General features: G+C 31.8%; 1 protein-coding gene across 1 annotated transcript in view; it reads left to right on the forward strand.

Annotated features, from left to right (window-relative positions):
• Positions 1-2,138, forward strand: part of LOC108752298 (E3 ubiquitin-protein ligase UBR5) — a 21,342-nt gene extending 19,204 nt beyond the window's left edge. Inside the window, exons 36-37 of the mRNA XM_018493031.1 lie at positions 1,123-1,501; positions 1,611-2,138. Coding sequence (XP_018348533.1) covers positions 1,123-1,501; positions 1,611-1,823 — 592 coding nt within the window. The 3' untranslated portion in view covers positions 1,824-2,138. The remainder of the gene's footprint in view (positions 1-1,122; positions 1,502-1,610) is intronic.
• Positions 2,139-3,379: the final 1,241 nt, after the last annotated feature.

The following is a 3,379-nucleotide window of genomic DNA, read 5'->3' on the forward strand; positions in this document are numbered from 1 at the left end:
GTTTGGAATAATAAATCTTTCTAATGCTCTACTTTAGATTTAATTTGTAGAACAAAGTATCCAAGAAGAGGAAAAAATAGCAGATTGCTTTCTTACAAGTTACGGAATTATAGTAAAATACAAGGCATGCAAAATTTTTGGGCATGTCTTAAAAAATGATATTTAATAACACAATAATAAGTTTTATATTACAAATTCTATATATTTCAAATATAATAATAAGATAATATAAATAGAAAACTGCGCCCATTTATTCTTTTTCTTGAAACAAAATCACGAATTTCGCCTTTAATTTGACCATAAATATCTCGCCTGAATATTTTATACAAAATGTGATGAAAACAAAATCGATTGTAATGTAAATAAAAATAATTCTAATTTTTTAAAAGTCTGCAGTTGCCCATTATGCGAGATGTATGTCACATACTTATACAATTATAAATTTTCTTAAATATAGGAAATACAATAATAATAATAATTCTTGTATTCCTTATTTTTATAACTATAATACTTTTATACAGGGTGTTTGATAAGTAATGATAAAACTCTCGCATAGGGATAGAGCGGACTAAACTGAGTCGAAAAGTCCTCTACCATTTTGCAATTTTCGCAATAATTAAGAAGATATCAATTATTAAAAATCCAAGTTGATTTTCAATAATTTTTTACTCAAGTACTATTAACTTTACAGAAATATAGTAAGAGACAAAGATTATTTATTTTCTTCTCATAGAACTTCAAGAAATTTTTCAGAATTTTTTATCAACTTTTTAATACATTTTCTTATTGGCAACTATTTTTCCAACATAGGAAAATGCGGTGCTAAAAAATTGTATATATAAAATGAGGCGAAAATAAAAATTGAATGTTATAGAAAATTATGGTTCCGTTTAAAAAAATTCACCAAAGATATCACATAAAAAGACCGCACTGTTCATAAAATAAATGTTATATATGTATACTTATATGTATATTATATTTGGTATGTACTACTATTATAAGAAACTGTGATATATAAAACATTTTTCTTCAAAATACTTTATTTTCAATATATTTGAGGATTTTAATATTTTCTCCAAATTCTATATATACAATTTAAATATCTAACATTCTGCACTTCAGTATCGATTTATGTCCTGAGGAGGGAGGTGGCTCAATTGAACTTGTGCATAACGGCCGCGACATGGAAGTGACTGCAAGCAATGTATATGATTATGTACGGAAATATGCAGAAGTTCGTATGATCAAAGTTCAAGAAAAAGCTTTGCATTCTATGCGTGAGGGAGTTTTTGATGTCCTACCCGAAGGGGCGCTTGATGGTTTAACGTCAGAAGACTTGAGACTCCTTCTGAACGGAGTCGGCGACATCAATGTATCGGTTCTAATATCGTATACATCATTTAACGATGAGTCCGGCGAATCGACGGAAAGATTAGTTAAATTTAAACGCTGGTTATGGTCCATCGTTGAAAAGATGTCGCACGTAGAAAGGCAGGATTTGGTAAGAATTGTGGCAAACTTCTTTACTCTTAATTGAAAATTATGTAAACTTTTTGTGAACTGGCAATTCTATCGAATTAACACTTATAAGATATATACCTCTATCGCAGGTATATTTCTGGACTGGTTCTCCGGCGTTACCAGCAAGCGAAGACGGTTTCCAACCGATGCCGACCGTGACAATTCGGCCGGCAGACGACGCGCATCTACCAACTGCAAACACATGTATCTCTCGATTATACGTTCCACTGTACAGTTCCCGTCATGTCTTGCGACATAAGCTACTTCTCGCTATTAAATCAAAGAACTTCGGATTTGTATAAACTCAATTCTGTGACTATTTGTATGTATACAAGCTTGAGTCACATTATTGATAATACGATACCCGAAGTTGTACGTTGTTATTTTTTTTTCTTCTCTAGAAACCATTTTTAACATTTATAAATTTATAAAGGTGTAATTACGGATTATGATTTTTTGTTCCTGAAAAAAATTTTTCTTCGTAAGTTTTACATCGTATAAAGTGTCATCATACTTACTCTCCTCCTTCCATTTCGTCCTCGCCTCATTCTCGTACACCCACTCATTCTCTCACTCATTCACTCAATCAGTAAACAAATAAAATTTTTAGAAGCATATAGTGTGAAATTTTACTTGCCTATTTTAAATTTTAATTTACACAATCTTTTTTTTTTTACTTTACACATATTCTATTCGAATTGATTTGATGACAGTCGATTCATTTCTTTCATATATAATCTTAATTCTCTTAAGAAGTGGTACCCGATTGGATACGAGCTATTTTTAGCGCTTGAAAATAGAAAGCCTCTAAGGCTGATATTCATAATTTTTATTTCAAAACCGTCTTAAGTAATATCTTAAGATGCTAATGCGGCCCTGTGATTGATTCGTGACACGTCAATACAGAACTTAAGACGGCTTTGAATGTAAGAACTATGAGTACCGGCCTAGGCAATTGACCGCTGTGATTGGCAGTGTTTAATTGAGACATGGTCAATCGAGATCTTCCCTTCCTGACACGGAGTAAAAAGATCATCAAACTCGAGGATGAAACACACCGGAAAACACGGAAAATTGCTGAAAATTGGGACAATGCGATTTTATTGCTGCGGGAAAAGTTAGAAGTATATATCACATGACGCATACGGAATACACATGTATGCAAGTTTTTAATACAGAAATTCTAATTTGTATAAAATTTTATTTTATTTGACTAAATAGTAAATGCATCAATATTTATTGAAAAATACATTCATGCATAATCATAAATTATCATTAAATTATCGTTTTTTAACTTATCGGCATAAGAAAATTTGAAATTAAAAAAAAAAAGCGGGAATTGAGCGACAACTTTTCTTCTCAAAATATATTCTATGCATGAAAATACACAAATATACAAAATTACAGAAAAATATTTATGGAAAAAATTTATGGGTGGAAAAATATTTATCAAATTCTTGAAGTTGATAGTTTTCTCCGATAGAAGTGCTTGAATTTGTTCTTCCATACAACGCTTTTCTGAAGTCAGGAATTGAGCCCAACTTTTTCGTAACTGGCCACTTGAGTTTGGTCTCCTATTTACTTCGTACCTAGAAAGCCTCAAAGGGAGGATGACAAACTGGCTACGTTCAGAAGAACGTTTATTTTGCAACTGTTGGAAGTTTTCTTTGTGTTGATTGGGTTATGCTTTTAAATCAAAAGAGAGGAATGGTCCTATCTCAGCAGAGAATCATAAAACGGTTGCAAAATTGTTGTTCTGCTGAACAACAGCCATTGCATCACATGAATGACCGCGTCCAATCAGGACGAGGGTCATGCGAATTTTCTCTAATCTCTTTCATGCTTATGGAACTTTGAT

This window comes from Trachymyrmex septentrionalis, unplaced genomic scaffold (genome assembly GCF_001594115.1).
Source record: "Trachymyrmex septentrionalis isolate Tsep2-gDNA-1 unplaced genomic scaffold, Tsep1.0 scaffold6, whole genome shotgun sequence".
NCBI lineage: Eukaryota > Metazoa > Arthropoda > Insecta > Hymenoptera > Formicidae > Trachymyrmex > Trachymyrmex septentrionalis.